Source organism: Symsagittifera roscoffensis, chromosome 9 (assembly GCF_963678635.1).
Source record: "Symsagittifera roscoffensis chromosome 9, txSymRosc1.1, whole genome shotgun sequence".
NCBI classification, from domain to species: domain Eukaryota; kingdom Metazoa; phylum Xenacoelomorpha; order Acoela; family Convolutidae; genus Symsagittifera; species Symsagittifera roscoffensis.
Window position 1 is genome coordinate 22,680,329 of NC_087070.1, and position 16,104 is coordinate 22,696,432.

The 16,104-nt window shown below is 36.8% G+C and overlaps 2 protein-coding genes across 3 annotated transcripts; both read left to right on the forward strand.

Annotated features, from left to right (window-relative positions):
- Window positions 1–2,086: 2,086 nt before the first annotated feature.
- Window positions 2,087–3,865, forward strand: LOC134854076 (sodium/hydrogen exchanger 2-like). The gene is made up of 2 exons (XM_063870150.1): window positions 2,087–2,312; window positions 3,681–3,865. Exons 1-2 carry the CDS (start codon window positions 2,097–2,099, stop codon window positions 3,843–3,845), a joined length of 381 nt encoding a protein of 126 aa, XP_063726220.1. The 5' UTR covers window positions 2,087–2,096; the 3' UTR covers window positions 3,846–3,865.
- Window positions 3,866–4,310: 445 nt separating this feature from the next.
- LOC134854579 (uncharacterized) lies at window positions 4,311–16,099 on the forward strand (the record flags this gene model as incomplete). Of its 2 annotated transcripts, none has more annotated exon segments than XM_063870886.1 (6): window positions 4,311–4,916; window positions 5,640–5,797; window positions 7,522–7,754; window positions 14,396–14,519; window positions 15,190–15,318; window positions 15,919–16,099. In XM_063870886.1, coding segments are annotated over 5 exon segments (797 nt in total), but the record flags the coding sequence as incomplete, so codon positions are not given.
- Between the last annotated feature and the right edge of the window lie 5 nt (window positions 16,100–16,104).

Below are 16,104 nucleotides of genomic sequence, written 5' to 3' on the forward strand. Positions count from 1 at the left end.
GCATCGATCAATCCAGGGAAAACGTAAAGGTCATCCGAAAAGGACAGAATAGCCGGGACGTCAGCCCACTGTTTCTACGCAACACTGCGGCGGCCAAAGAAAGAGCTATGGCGAAGGAGTTAAAGCAGCTACTAGAGGCCAATGCGAGATGGAATGTCACCAGACGGGATATCTCAGATAGCGAACTACGACGAATTGTAGACGAAACGAGCACGATAAATCCCGAACTGAGAAAGGAACTTCTATACTCATGGCAAAAAGGATTTATCGAGGACAAACAGACTACAGCAGATGATAGCATGTCAGGAAGATTCCTCCAAAAACACGAGCAAAGAAAGAGTGGAAAGGCCTTAACAATACCGCTGAAAGGCAAAGTAGTAGCAGAGACACCGTCAACAATCAAAACGGCTGCTGGTGCAGTATATCGAAAGAGCGACATAGCGAGATCAAAACTGCATACACAGCCCAAAGCACAGAGCTCGGAGAAGAAGAGGAGCCCAACGGGGGAAGAGCCTAGGAGCAAACAACAGAAGACAGTTTTACATCAGGAAGACGTAGACAGTGAGTCGGCTGAAGAACATGACGCGAAAGACCAGGGGCCAATCGATCAGGAGTTAGAAGACAATCGACTGTTGGACGTTTTGAATGAAGTTTTAAAACTCGCCAAACGTAGTCACGTCAAGAGAAACAAAGACGGGCGGGGGACTGAATCTAGGTGGAAAAAGGGTTATGCCAAATAGGGCAGGACCACTAGTCCAAAGCGCAAGATCTGGAAAAACCAAGACACAAGAGCCACGTTCAACAAAAACTGTTGAAACAGCAAAAGAATCTAAGAAGCGGGATTGGAGTAATGAAGCTGTATACATAGAGTCATCTGCACCGAAAGAAGCTCCAGTGAGTAAAAGGATTACACGGCAAACTAGTGAAAAGGAAATTCTGGACACATTCCAGAATAACAATATGACAACAAAAGAATGGGAGGACATCACAAACCAGGTTTTGACCCGAGGGGTACAAAACGAAGCAGAAAAACTACTGAATCAACAAGCGGAATCAGTTGTCAATAACCCGGCAGTATTTGCGGACGAGTCGGACAAAGAAGAAGATACAACAACAGTCAGACGAAGCAGTCGACAAACAAAGAACCAGGGTCCAAAGAGATACGGCAGCCCGGTATCACACTCAATAAAGTTGATTAGTTGTGACGACGATGTATCAGAGCTAAACTTGGCAGCACTTGAGGCCTACAGATTGAGACTGGCACAGTTGAACATCAATAACAAAGAAACAACATTGGAGAACAACACGTTTGACTTACTAGAGAGACATTTGTTCAAAAGGAAATTCGGAGCTACATCGTTGGATGAGTCGGGATCGTGGAACGCTGCAAGAAACAAAGCGGAAGTGATGAAGAAAACAAGCAAGGAAAACTAAGCTAAAATGAAAACAATTTAGTAAACTGAGATTTATATATTATTTATAAAATTTTATACAGTATTATATAAAATTTTGTTGTACTCAAGGGAATGTGGTACCGTGTAGTACTGTTGCCACAGTAACCTTGGATAAAGTGTTATTAATATTCTGTTATGTATTGTTAGTATTATTCAAGGCCATCCATGCAGGCCAAACGTAACAGTCATTTGGACAGTTGCGATCATAGAAGACACATGAACGTGATCTCTAACAAAACTAAGCAATTCAACAAGACAGAATTAAAGGTTTTAAAATATTCTCTTTTGCTCTTACTTACCCGTAGCATAGCAATATCACATGCATAGAAGCGGGTCTAAGCTTTTCTTATGAGGGGAAAAAAGGTTTTCAAAATTTCCAAAGGCGCTTTTGGACAAAATTTGGGATGGGTCAGTCAAAAAAGGAGGTGGCAAAATATTACCAAAGAGAACCTTTAGGTGGCACCTTTCTCCTCATGGGAACTTTTATCGTCAGGGGTCGAATCCCTGAGAAGAAGGGCGTCCAACCCTCCAAAATAACTAAACAGAAAAATCCGCTGCTGGTTACGCAATCCGTCTGAATTTTGTACTAGGGGGAGAATAGTTTGGAAGGGGGTAGTTACAAAAGATCCAATAAAAAGAGCCATGATATTTTCTGTTTTCTGTTTAGAGGATATTCGGCTGAGTGGACGCGAGAGTGTGGCAGAGAGTGACTATGAAGTGCATGTGATTCTGTGCAGATGGTCACTGTCAGTCATCCTGGCCATAATTAGTGGCCTCCTCTGTGGCCACCTGTCTTATCTCTACACTAACCTGTACAAGATGACATACCATAACGTGCCCATTGTTGAACCACTCATGGTAAGTATGGACTTCATCTCTGTCTGAAACGGACTGAACTAATACTAAGCCTGTATAATATCAAATAAACGGTGGCTAACATCGGGAATGATATTTAAATCTTATGAAAACTAAGAAAGTTGTAATTGGCTTTGTTTGAGCTAGCTAGATGCAACGTGGTTTACAAGTAGCAAGTTAACTGAATAATGGAATAAGTAGTCTCTTTGATTATAACCTCATTAAAGGCGTTTATTTATGCTTGGTGTGTTTTATTATTCAGTCAACTTTCGAATTCTAAACTAAGCATTTTGACGGTTTTTTTTACCATGTGGATCTGAGAGATATCGTTAACGTACGCTGAAAACTATTTTACCTGTGATCGTTTTTGATGACTATGAAAAAATGGCTATGTTTTTGATAACAAGAGAAAGAGTTTGGAGTGATGCCAACTATTTGGCTATACAGTGCTGATTTAAATTAAACGGATAAAACGAGCTAAACTTGAAACTTAAAACGCGTTTTTCTCAAATTGGGTCGAGTTTAGGTGAAAACTTATGGAGACAAAACTTGCCTAAAAATTTAGCAGAATTAATATGATGTAGTTTGTCTTGCGAAATTCAGGTCAAAAATGGGTCATTTCGACTTTTCTTAGTTAATCAAAAATTACGCCAAAAATACCCAGTCGATCACAGAGATATTTATATCAAAGTGAGTCCCTTACGTAGTCCAACAAACTTTAAGAAGGGTAAATTCTCCAAAAAAAGTTTGTAAACCTTTCAAAAAATGTTTTTAAGTAAAAAGTTGGTATTTCAGTAAAAACGACCTTTTTTGTCTATCAAATAAAACTAAATTAACTTATACAATGTTTTGGAGAATATAGCCTTCTTAAAGTTTGTTGGACTACGTAAGGGGCTCACTTTGAGATCGACTGGGTATTTTTGGCGTAATTTTTGATTAACTAAGAAAAGCCAAAATGACCCATTTTTGGGGTAACATTTTTGGCCTGAATTTCGCAAACAAATTACATCATAATAATTCTGCTTAAATTTTAGGCAAGTTTTGTCTTCATAAGTTTCCACCTAAACTTAACCCAATTTGAGAGAAGGGCGTTTTAAATTTCAAGTTCAATGCGTTTTGTCCGGTTAATTTAAATCAGCACTGTATTTGCTGATCTGAGCATTTCATCGGCCAAAAATGGTGCTTTGTAAATTAATTAGTTTTTTGGCGCTGTTGTTATGTGCTAAAATTAGTGAAAAATGGTGTCGGACAACAAAATGAGCAGTTTTGGGTTATTTAACTAGCTCAGATTTGTTGACCTAAAAAGATGTCTGTCATCATTTTGGCATTAACTATAAATTACTAATCCATTATTCTTTGCATGTTCATCAGGTGTTCTGTCTCTTCTACTTCTCATACATCGTGGCCCAGATGTTTGGATTTGGAGGCCCTCTTGCGGCTACCACCTGTGCGCTTTACATGTCTGTCTACACCGAACCCAGGAAAGAAGTTTCAGTTTTTTGGGAGCTCAAAACTTGTAATCTGAAAAATATATAAAGGCGAATTAACTGCTAACAATTTGGTCCAGTTTTCAGGGGCTGATTTAGGCTTTTTTTTATTCGAAAACGACTAAAAAGAGTTTCAAGCTGTCCCAAAACAATTAAGAAGCCCCATTTTGAAAAAACCTGACTGCTGCAAGCAAATTTTTTGGCAGAAATTCCCTTACACTCAACCAAGGGCGGATTTAGGGGGGAGGGCGGGGGGGCGGACGCCCCTTTCTCAGGGATTCGACCCCCTGCCGACCCAAAGGGTCCCCCCTTTGGTACTTTTTCAGAAATCCAGTTTTGGCCGACCGACCCTAAAATTTTTTTAAAGGCGCCTTCGGCGCTGAAAATTTTGCCAAAATAGGGGCAAAACAGTGCTTTGGGAGAGCTGGAAAAATCAATTTGTTCGACCTAAAAAAAAAAAAGATCGTCAAAATTCTCGAATTTTTTTTTGAAAATCCCCCCCCCTCGAGAAAATCCTAGATCCGCCCCTGCACTCAACTAAGAAAATTTTTTGAATTGATCGGCAAAAGTAATCTGCCGTAAAATGGTTCAAATGAATTAAAGGGTAAAGTTTCGATGTCGTTTGGTAAAGGTATCGAACCCCCCTCTAGTGGAGGCTGTGTAAAACATACCTATATTATAATTTGATGTAACTAGTTACTAATGTCAAGGTCATCGCTGTAGTTAGCGTAACATTCACGTATCGCCAGAGGCGACGATGTTTGTATGAATTCAAGTTGTTTCTCTTAGATTTTGACATTTCGTTGCGTTGCTATGTGACCACAAAATTACTTACACACCCCTCTTCCTTAGTCCTTCTATACTTTTTTGTAGTAATTTTGAGCAAAAAGAAACCGTGTTTGATCCAGAAATATTTAATTTTTCTTGTTTCTACTCAAAACCATGCATTTTTAGTCTGCGACTTGTTTGTTTACAGGACTTCGAAGAGAAGTCGGCACGTGATTAGGGGCTGTCTCCGCATTCTGGTCTCTATCTCCGAGTGGTTCGCTTGTCTGTCTTTAGTGCAACACATCTGCTACCACCAGACACACCTGTCAGAGATACTATTCGACAGCATCGGGTAACTAAACCACACCACCTCACAGATGGAAAATCAACAAATGAGAGAATCGTTCGAGATGTAATCGATTTTGTAGACCATGGCAAAAAGGATTTTGGTCTTTTTTGAAGTTTGATAGAGCTCGGAGAGTCAAATTTTACAAGCCAAACTTTAAGTTCCTGTTTTTAAAGTGTCAATGAAAGATTTTTCGGGTCTTGTGGTTTTTGTTTTTTTTTTCTGGAAAAAAGTCTTATATTTTAATCGCCCCCGATTTTTTTTTCCGCGGTTGATATTTTTTAAATTTTTTTTTTCCAGTTCAATTCGAATTCATTTGGTAAAACGAAATAAAATTTCGTTGATTTACTACAAAGCTGCAAATGACGCAAAAGCAGTGATAGATTATCTGTTTAAAAAATAAATTTTAGTTTTATAAAGTACCAGCGGAGCAAAAAACTTAATGGTCAAGTTTTCTTAAATGGGTTAACGTTTTAGCTCAAAAAAATTTGTTGTATTTTGACATTTTCTATCGCGATATTGATACTTTTTGAAACTCACAAGTTAAAAACGTCGAAAATATTTTGATTTGTATAAGTTCGTTGACGTTTTTCCGACTGCCTTGTTGATTGTATTTTAATTTGGTTTTTCAGTGTTAATTTTTTCATGCACATTCTAAATTTATCTTAAGTTTGAGAGGCGGAGGGCTAATCACTTCATAAAACCACTCTTCTGTTTTTGATTTTGTAGGAACTGGAGTTTTGCCGTGTCAGTGTTCATGTTTTCATTCGCCACCAGAAGTGTGCTCACCTACTCCATATGCAGTTGCTTCAATCTGTGGTATGGGGAGATGACACTTCCGACTACACACCCATCCCTCTACGCCAATCAAACCAGCCAGCCAATCAGTCACGCTCTTTTCCATTTCGCTCTCTGCACCTGATATTTTAAATAGTTACCTAATCAATGATGCTTTTTTGAGATTCAATGCACGAAGTGAAGTCTCCTATTTAGGTCGTGATGATTTTTTTGTTCTAATTTTTCAAAGTCTTAAAGTTTGTTCACGCTTAAACTGAATTTCCTGGTTTGACAGAAAACGGTTGGTGATCAAAAAAATGGTTTGAAACAAAAAAAATTTATGCCCTATTGAAGATATCGACTCCTTGAAATCAAATTTAAAAAAATATTTGACGTCCGATCATTTTTAGCCATGCTTTTACTAATTTATGCGTACTTTGAAGATTTTATTCGAATTGCTGAAAGCGTAACGCAAATTATTTATACCTGGCAAAGTATCCCGCACAACAAAATTGTTCCAAAAATGAATTGAGACAAGTTCTTTGGTCGAAATAATTTCGTATGACCTAAATTTGTACACTAGATCTTTGATAATGTTCAAAATTTATAGTTTTTCAATATCTTATTTTCAGAAAAATCTTTCAATATGAGTTAAGGGGCAGTTGGAACATTCAGGGCTTTGCCCTGATATACGAGCCGTCTTATTGTTCCGACTTTTGTAACAAAAATAACAGTACATTTGTGCTCGGGATAGTTTTTTTTTTCTTCAGACACTTTTCGACTTTTTAACTAGCCATTTTTGACGGATTTTTATTTAACTATTCAAAAAATATTGTGAAGATTTGTAAAGATATTTCAGCTGTGATTGTTTTTTGTAAAGTTATAGGGGTTTAACGGTTGCCATTTTGGCCAATTTGGGACAATTAACGCGCGATAAATTTCGTCTATTAACCCGTAAGCGGAGATTTAATCAGTCTTAGAAATTGTTCCAAATTGGTAGGAGGAAAGTTATTTTCCATAATTGATTTGTTACTAGGAGCGAAATTTATCGCTTTGTACTTTATCTGGCGTGTGGGGGATGATTTTCTCCAAAAATCTTAAATTTTTACTTTTTTAAATTTTATTTCTATTAAATTTAATTTTTTCATGTTATAACTGCTCCATAGACCTTAAAAGGCAGTAGGAACATTCAGGGTTTCGCCCTGTTACGAGCAATCTTGTTTCTTTTCAAGTTAAGTTCAATTCTTTTTGTTTGAAGGAAGGCAAACTCCACTCGAACAGCAAAAGCGTAGAGATCACAAAAAACGTGATCGAATTCTAGTTTTGAAAGTGGTTTTCATTTTTCAGATGTCCCAGCGGAACAAAAAAATTATCTTTTGATCCAAATTTCTCAAATTGGAATAATTTCATCAAAAAAATGTCAATCATAAGTTACTCTTGATTTTCAAAGAGCTTTAAGTCCAAAATTTTTCTTCTAATTTCGTCCGAATTCAAAAGTCGAAGTTTCTTTTTCAAAAAATAATTCAATTTTTTTTTCTGTTTTCCTTCGCGCCTTGTTTTATTCTAATTATCTGTTAACAATTTTGCATTTTTTCTATCTCAGTCAACAGCAAAAAAACCGTTATGATAACCTAATTTTTTCTCGGATAAGCATTACAAACCGCTATCTAATTTTTTGCTTCCAATATAACTATAAGGCTAACTCGCGATTTACAAAACGTGTTCAGAATGGTTTGTTAACGGTGCCAGTTTTGTCGCTTTTAAACGAATAAGTTAGCAATATTTTTCAATTTATGAAAGAAAAGTCAGTAAATGGAAAAAAGCCAATTTTCAGCAGACACACCTAGTCATCATCATCATCAGCAACATCATCAGAATCATCATCAGCATCATCGCCATCTACATCATAATCATCATCATCATCAACCAACGTCAGCTCAAAATGGGGGCAACCAAAATAATAACCTGCTCGTGAACCACAACAACAACCATGATGGCATCTACAATAGAACAAAAAGTGGCTTCAACGAGAAGGCAAGCTCGGAACTTAGCGGGATAAGTCGAAAAGTAAGATATTAGCAACTAGGATCTATATTCATCTCTATTATAGAAAACTAACATTTTTCTCTATAGTATGAAGATTTTGAAACTAATTATTATCGCTATATTATCAAAGGGGGACCCTTCATGATATGCCAAGAAATTTTCAAGTTTTCTGTTGATGCGTAGAATAGGATGCGAACATTCCTCTTCAGAAATCCTTTCAAACTGAATCAGGCGCGGATCTAGGAGTTTCTCGAGGGGTGGATTTTCAAAAAAAAAATGAAAATTTGGTCGACTTTTTTAGGCCGACCGAATTGATTTTCCGAGCCCAAATCACTATATAATCGCCCAAATCACTGTATAACTAAAAAGACCCTATTTTGAGAAAATTTTCTGCGCCGCAGACAAATTTGTGGAAAAAGGCCAAAAAGGCGTTTTTATGCACTTTTTGGAAAATTTCTACCAAAAAATTGCGTTTTTTCGGCGTGCGCTCCCCCCTCAAAATTAGTATAGATTGGCGCCAAAGGCGCCTTTAGAAAAGTTTTAAGGCCAGTCAGCCAAAATTGGATATCTCAAAATAGTACAAAGGGGGACCCTTTGAGTCGGCAGGGGGTCGAATCCCTGAGGGGGGGGGGCGTCCGCCCCCCTCCCTAATTCTGCTACTGAACTGAATTGAAACAAAGATTGATGGCATCCCTGTAAAACCTTGAATGTTTTGACTGTCCTTTAAAATATCTGAATCTTACTGTTAAAATAATAAGACTGCTCGTATGAGGGCAAAGCCCTGAATGTTCCGACTGTCCATAAACTGGTCTCGATAAGTTTTTGGTTTATGGAATATTGACAAAAATTGATATTTAAGCTGACTATTAAGGATCGTGTATGGACTTAATAAGACCTATTAGCCAAGCCAGCCTCCATTGAACTTGGATTGATGTTGTGGTGCAGGATGATTCGCCACGCGTGAAAAACGCGCGTTAAGCTTCAGCATCAAAATACTCCAGCGCTCTTACAGTCACGTAAGTCTAATACTTAGCGTTTCGCAGCAATCTCTATGTCAGGATAGTTCAATGGCTAGCGCGCCCTTGCGGGTACCTTACGAAGATCCTTTGATCGATCCCCCGAGGGAAATCTTTTTGAGAACTATTCTGAATAAAAAACCACCCCGAGCACATATTCTCCTTTCTATTAGCCGGAATATTAAGCTTTCTAAAATTTCAGCTGTTTTTGGGTGTTTTTGCGAGCATAATCACAAAATGATTTGTTTTTCATTTAGTAACGGGTCATTTGGACTAAATTATATGTCTCAACTTATATTATATTAGTTTCTGAGCCGTCCCTGTAAGCCACTAACCCTACACATTAAAAGAAAACGCAAATAAAAGAATTATTGATAAAAATTTGGCCTTTATGATATATCCGATGCTTATCATATTGGCCAAATGCTTATTTGTGGTAGTTGATTATGCGTGGAAAACAAAACGTTGAAAAAAAAGTAAAATACACTCGAATACAAAGTTTCTCCCCATTTTCAATGGTCGGAACAACAATTCATTCGAAATCGATTATACTTAAGTATAAAGGATTGTATTCTCACTAGTTTTAGCAAAATTTCAGCAAAACTTGCAGTAACTTCTGCTTTAATAACGACCATTGGCGAAATTCAAAATCTCGTTACTAAGCAGCAAAATTAAACAAAAACTTTTTGTTTAACTTGGCTTAAGACATCAATTCATTCAGATGTTATAAAATCCACATTACTGTGGAAACAAAACGTGAACCACAGTACAATCACGTTTTTTTTAGAAAAATTTATAGCCTTGTCTTAGCAAAAAAGAGACGAAAATACTTGCTGATGCTTGGAAGCATTGATGCTTTCAAAATAGGATGAAAACATTCGTCAAATAAAAAATAATAAGTGTTTCAAATCACATGTTAGAAGACTCTTTGTTTTTGCACTTGACTTTGTTTTGAAAAAGTGTTACTATCTTAAGCAAAAGGTTAGTAAAACAGGACCGCAAAAGCAAGCACGTCAATTTCTATTTTCCTATATTTTCAGTACGACCACACTGGAGTTTCATTGATGAATATGACTATAAATGAAAAATGTTGTCTAAATCACTGTCAATTTATTCCAATAAAGTTGCAAATTTTCACCATGACGCACATTTTTCTTTATTCAATTTTTTTCTGCAAGTATTTATTCTATTAAAAACCAAAATCATAGTTATTACCAAGGATAGCCGGTTACTGTGCAAGTTGCACAGACTGTTCCGACCACAGTCTTAAAAATACAAAAGTGTTTACTCAAATTGGTGTCGTTTTTTTCTGCATGTTGTGATAAAAAAATCTGAACGAAACAATAGAACGTAGGCATATTTGAGAGTCATAGTAAAACAGGTCAACTGGAAATTAGTTTTTGAAAAAAAATGACTAGAAAAACGAAAAAAAAATTGAAACTTTTTTGCGGACATTTTTTGAATTTTCAGGTTTTTGATTCCCAAAAAAGGCTAAAAATTCCAAAAACTAACTTTACTTGAGAAAAACTAATTTTTCATGGCCTAAATTAAGCTTAAGTAAGCTATTGTGGCTCAAAATTGACCAAAAATCAAAAATTTCAAACCGGTTTTTCTCGACACTGTGAAATTTTTTTGAAGTTTTTAATGTTGTTCGAATGGCGACCGAAAGGGCTTTAATATGATATATCACTCCAACCTGTACGATGCTTATTTGTACAATAAAATACACTCGAATACAAAGTTTCTCCTCATTTTCAATTGTCGGAACAACAATTCATTCGAAATCGATTATAATTAAGTCTAATGGATTGTAGTCTCAATATTTTTTGCAAAACTTCATCAAAGCTTGCATTAACTTCTGCATTACTAACGACTATTTTACTCTTAAAGCCTCTTCTCCGTTTACATTCTTCTCCCCTCCCTTCCCAACCAACCAAGCTTGCCAACGAACACGTTTACTATCCTTTCTCCCAGTTTACAGCCCCGTAAACTTGGAACGTAAATGTGTGCGGGGTAAAAAATAAAATCGTGAGCGGGTTCCATCCGCAAAAAAGACAAAAAAATCACAAAGCATTGGGGAGCCAAAATAAAGAACAGCGAAAGCTGAAAAACTTAACATTTTGTATTGGTGAAAAAAGTGATGAGAAAAAATTGAAAAATAGCAAGTTTTGTTTGTTTTTTTTTTCAGGAAAAATGTCTTAAAATGCTCCTTTAACTACAGATGTACATTCTTACATTTTCATAATTTTATGAATGCCATTAGGTATATACGCAGTTTTTGATCTCAATTTAATTTCATCTGCTCAAAGTTCAATGGTTTGCGCTCCTCTCCAAAAACGAACGTGGAAATGGCGCAAAAAAAAACGTACACGAATTCTAGTTTCAAAAGTAGAATTTGATTTTAGGGATTCCAAGCGGAAAACAACTTAATCAGTTGATCCAAATTCTCGAATTGAGGTAATTTTATTAAAATTTCAATCATAATTTCTTCATGAAATTCAAAAAAAGGATGAAGTCAAAAAGGTTGTACTATTGAAAAACGAAAATTGAAGATTTTTCCTAAAAACAAGTCGTATTCTTTCTGTTTCCTTGCGTTCATTGAATTTTTTTGAAATGTTTTTAGGAACGTTTTTTCTTCAAATTAGTGTTGTTTCCAGTGCGCGGTGTGATTAGAGAACAATACCAACGCGTAGGAATTATGTTAACTAGGCATAATCGACAACAGAAAAAGATTGTTTCAATAAAAGAATCGTTTCAAAAAAAAGCTTGTTGAACAAAAAAAACGTAAAAAAAATTCTACTACCTGATTTTGGGTGGAAAATAAAACAGATAAAAAAATAAAACACGCCCGAATACAAAATTCCTCTTCATTTCCAATGGTCGGAACAACAAAATTGCTTGCATCAGGAAGAATCGCTGTGTTCTATGAATATTTTATATTAAATACTGCGCGCATAAAAATATAAATCAAACCTAAAATATGTCCCCGCGTGCATTATGATGTTCTTAATTATAGTCAATTAATCATTTCGTTTTAATCATTTTGCATTATGATGTTCTTAATTATAGTCAATTAATCATTTCGTAGGCAATCATTATTTGGAGCATGCTTGTGGGGAACTGTATTGAAAAAATAGAGATTTTTTTCCCCTACAGCTGCGCTAGCTCTGATATCTTTTTTGACTAGCCATTACGCGGCCAAACTGTGCATTTTGTGCCTTGTAAGCGGATTCCGCAACAAGGACGCTCCCTTTGTTCTTCTTTTGTTCTTTTATTTTCTTTTATCGTTTCGACAAAACTTCAACATGCAGCTACAAAATTGTGCTCCTATCCAGTGCACAGTTTGGCCTCGTAATGGCTTTTTTTGTTTTTTGAGTTACTCTCACCGCTTTCTTTCTGAAATAAATTTCGTTTCTGTTAAAATCATTTTAGAATCAGCAACATATTTGTTCTCCTGAAAAAAAAGACGAAATGTTTGTGCTCATTGTAATTTTTTGCTCGTGTTTTTGAAGAAAAGATCGGAATATTATGCGTGCGGTGAGAAAATGTTGTACCGTTTTTTTTTGTAAAATTATGGCATTTCTGAATGTGGGACTAGCTTAATAAAATTTGGATGCCTACCCGCAGCGGAGTTTCATGGATAATAATCCATTATATTGAATTTTTGTGGTCTGTCTCAATAAATTTTGATAATAATCGATTAGAATCGATTAAAAATGGATTACAAGCCAGTATTTATTTACATCAATATAATCCATTCTAAGCGATTATAAAAGATTATAATCCATTAAAAAGGGATGATCTTTCGTATATTTTTTTATGTCAATATAATCGCTTATAATCGGTTATAATCAATTATAATGGATTTTTTCGAGAGGTTAGTCATGAAATTTACAAGTTTTTTCAAAGTTATCGCATTTCCTGTTTAGTGCTGTTGCTTTATTAGGTTTCATAAAATGTTACATTTCACTTTTCAATTTTTATAGTTTTTGTCTTATATACCCCGTTTACCCCTCTCCCTGTTAACCCCCCCCCCCCCCCGTTTTCCTCCTTGTTTACAACCCCCCTTAACCCCCCCCCCCCTGTTTTACTCCCAGTTTACACCCCCCCCCCCCCCGTTTACAACCTCCCTGCCACTTAACCATAACCGCCATTCCCTCCCTTTATGGGGGGTTATTTATTGGTAGTTGGTAGACTTTGGGTAGGGGGTTTATGATATTAACCCCCCATCTTAATTTTACTCCCCCCCCCGCGTTTACTGAACGTGGTAGGGGGGGGTAACAAATATGAGCGGTAGGGTAACCTGAACAACTGAGTATACTCCCTCACCCGTCGCCGTTGAAAATGGTAAGCAAACTGCGCGGGAGGGGCTGTAACTTGAGGGGAGGGTGTTTAGCAAACATGGGGGTGGGCGTAGGGATAAGCGTATGGGAGTGGGGGTAGGGGGTTTGGGCAAACGCGGATGGGGGGCAAAGTGGGGAGGGGGTTAACTCGATTAGGTTTAGATTGCGAGAAGGCCGTGAGTAACGCAGAAATGTTGCAAGTTTTGCAAATGATTTTGCAAAAAAAAATGTATAGATTACAATCCGTTATAATCAATTATAATGGAGTTTAAATGGATTATAATCTATTATAATGGACTATAATCCATTATAATGGATTTTATTGGATTGTAATTTTACGAAAATAGTCGATTATATGACAATTTAATCGATTTCGTGGTATAAATTTGCCACAATAATGGATTATAATGACAACATTTTAGACAACATTTTTCGATTATAATCGATTATTATCCATGGAACTCCGGTGCGGGTAATTCTCTCTGCCTAAGTTTTATAAAGCGTGTTCAAGCGCTAAGGTTAGTTTAAGTGGACTTGAAAATAATCCAAGCTTAAATGAGGCAAGCTAAGTTTTCCAAACAATGCATTACTTGATTAAAAAAAAATAACTTTGATCTTGTAACTGTGTATCGCAAAAACATATGCTGAAAAAATTGAATATCAATATTTAAGGGTATCAAAAATTATTTCTGATACTTTTCCTGGCAATCTAACTAATTAACGCTTTGTCCTGATACGAGCAGTTATTCGACAAAATTTCATCAAAGTTAGAACAAAAAAATTCCACGGACATTCAAGGCCACGCCCCGATGATTGCAAATTTGTTTTATAACACAAATTTCTGCTGTTGTTGTTGTTGTTGTTGTTGTTTGTGGTTATGCCGAAAGGAGCTCATAAAGGCTTCTCTTCGCCAGCATCGTAGTTCCGTATGGATCTGGAGATAGGATGGCTAGTCCCACGTTAGTTGTGCCAAAAATTTCACAACTGCGAGGTTCTGCCAGGTCTCCGACCTGTCCGGAACTTCTTCCACTGATGAGGAGGTTTCATTGGAATCTTGTTCGCCTCGTAAAGGCACTCCTCTCGAACTGTGGTAGTTATTGGTTAGTATTTTTTCTTTTTTCTTGGGTTTTTTTGCTTAGTTTCTGTTCGAGAAGTCAGAAGTCAGCTGTTCCCCCAGTTGTGAAAACGTTTTCGAACCGCTCTATCACGTGCTCTATTTTTGTTTACAATTTTTCTGGAGAAAGATATCTGGACTGTTCAAAGGCCAGGGAAGTTATGTTTGGGTATGTGTTTGTGTGTGTAGGAAGCGTACAGCAGTAGAGTGTTCCTGCAGCTGATCTCCAACTGGGAAAAGTTTGTGGTGTTCTTCAGTGGCTTCAGAGGCCCCCTCTCGTTCTGGCTGTCGATGTATGTCGCCGAGTGTTTCCGTGAGTTGAGATCCTCTTCATCACCACATGGTCATAACAACTGTAGGCTCACTGCCTAATTTCCAAATGGACCATCTTCTCATGTGGCCGCAGAACCGAATGGCCAATAACTGTCTATCAACTTCCCCTATACTGTTCAAAAATGACTGAATTTTTTTAAAGTCATTTCGATTGTTTGCATGATTACTGCAATTCAATTGGCTAGCTCATCGTTCGGCTAGGCGGGTATTCCCATTTTATTTTCAAACCCAATTCTTAAGTTCCGTGTGCTTCATTTGGACACAGTTCCGTTGTGTTGAGCACGTGATAGAGCGACTTAAACCCTGTAGCAACTGCAAAAGTCGCAGAAGTTTGGAAATAATGTCCCGACCATGCAAATCTGGCTCAATTTTCTAATTTTGACAAGGCATTATATCAAGGCATTAAATGCAGACCTCGTTCGAATAAGAAGTAGGCTTTTTGAAAGTTAAGTCCGCATCACTTTGTCCTGGCAGCAATCGGACAAGAACGACAACACTAAATTTATTATTGTTTTGTTTTCGTAATCTCAAAGGCAAATTTAAAAAAAATTGATGATATCTTATTTTTAGTCAACGTTTTTGCTGTGTTTTTTATTTTTTTTAAAGCACTTGCTATCTAAACTGTTTTGTGAACTTGCATTGTTTTTAAGCATACGAGTTAATGAGCCCCAAACTGAAGCAAGGCATCACCACAGCTGTTCTTGTGGCCATATTGGTGACAACTTTTGTCCAGGGTCCAACCATCAAGGCATTCGCTGCATGTTTGGTCGGAAACCAAAGTTAGTCTTGTCTGAATTTAAATTTAGGAAATTTGAAGTATAACTATGTGCCAAATCTTATTTAGCTTTTATTTATTTAGTGGTTTTTTTTATTTTTTTTTCAAGAAATTGAAAAAATTTTGTGCTCAAATTTTGGGGTTTGACTTAGGAATAAAGTAACTTCAATCGCCAATTGGTAAGGCAATTAAAAAGTTAAACTAAAAATGTTGCGCAAAAAATGCCAGCGAAAAAATCGGCACCTGTTGATACGGTTTTCTCAAACTAAATTAAATTTGATTCCAATGCAGAAAGTATAATGATTATTTAGTCTTGACATCCAAACATACATCTAGCGATGAGTTTATTGCTTAAGCCTCGGATGTCGATTTAAGAAAAAAAAACTAGCTGTTTATGTTTCCTTTTCCTTGAGCCCATTAACGTCTTCCAACTATCATCTGTTGGGATCTCTCTAATTATCTCCTCCCTGTTGTAACCCAATGCCAATACTCTGACTATCTATGTCAACGGTTGAGCCTATGTGAATTTTGTCTCTATCAACCCACCTACCCTTTTGCAAAAGGAGGATAGTTGAATGCATCTATCTATTGGCTATTTGTGTAGTTCCACTGGTCCAAAAGAGTCCCCGACGAGTAAGACGAAGAAAGAAATACCTCTCCGTGATCACATCTTCAATTTCTGGGCCACTTAAAGCCGGCTTGAACTCAATAATCCAGAAACAATCAACGTGTTGCAGGTGTCGCAAAAAGACAGAACGAAAAGTTGGATTCAACCGTCAAAAAAGGGACC